General features: G+C 46.9%; 1 protein-coding gene across 1 annotated transcript; it reads left to right on the plus strand.

Annotated features, from left to right (window-relative positions):
- Positions 1-3: 3 nt before the first annotated feature.
- LOC109132168 (coatomer subunit gamma-like) lies at positions 4-207 on the plus strand (the record flags this gene model as incomplete). The annotated part of the gene is made up of 1 exon (XM_019243255.1): positions 4-207. A coding segment is annotated over one exon (204 nt), but the record flags the coding sequence as incomplete, so codon positions are not given.
- Between the last annotated feature and the right edge of the window lie 2 nt (positions 208-209).

The raw sequence follows: 209 nt of genomic DNA on the forward strand, positions 1-209 counted from the left end.
TTTTGGGTTCAGGGGACGGAGACAGTTGCGAGCAACGCAAGGTCACACACAAGTTTACTATCAGGTTTGTACATAGGGAACGTGAAAGTGTTGGTGAAGGCACAATTTGGAATGGACAGCTCAAAAGAAATTGTAATGAAACTGGCTGTTCGAGCAGAGGATCCATCTGTCAGCGATGCGATTCACGCACTTGTTGCCAACGGCTAAAC

This window comes from Camelina sativa, unplaced genomic scaffold (assembly GCF_000633955.1).
Source record: "Camelina sativa cultivar DH55 unplaced genomic scaffold, Cs unpScaffold34891, whole genome shotgun sequence".
In the NCBI taxonomy this organism is placed as follows: Eukaryota; Viridiplantae; Streptophyta; class Magnoliopsida; order Brassicales; family Brassicaceae; genus Camelina; species Camelina sativa.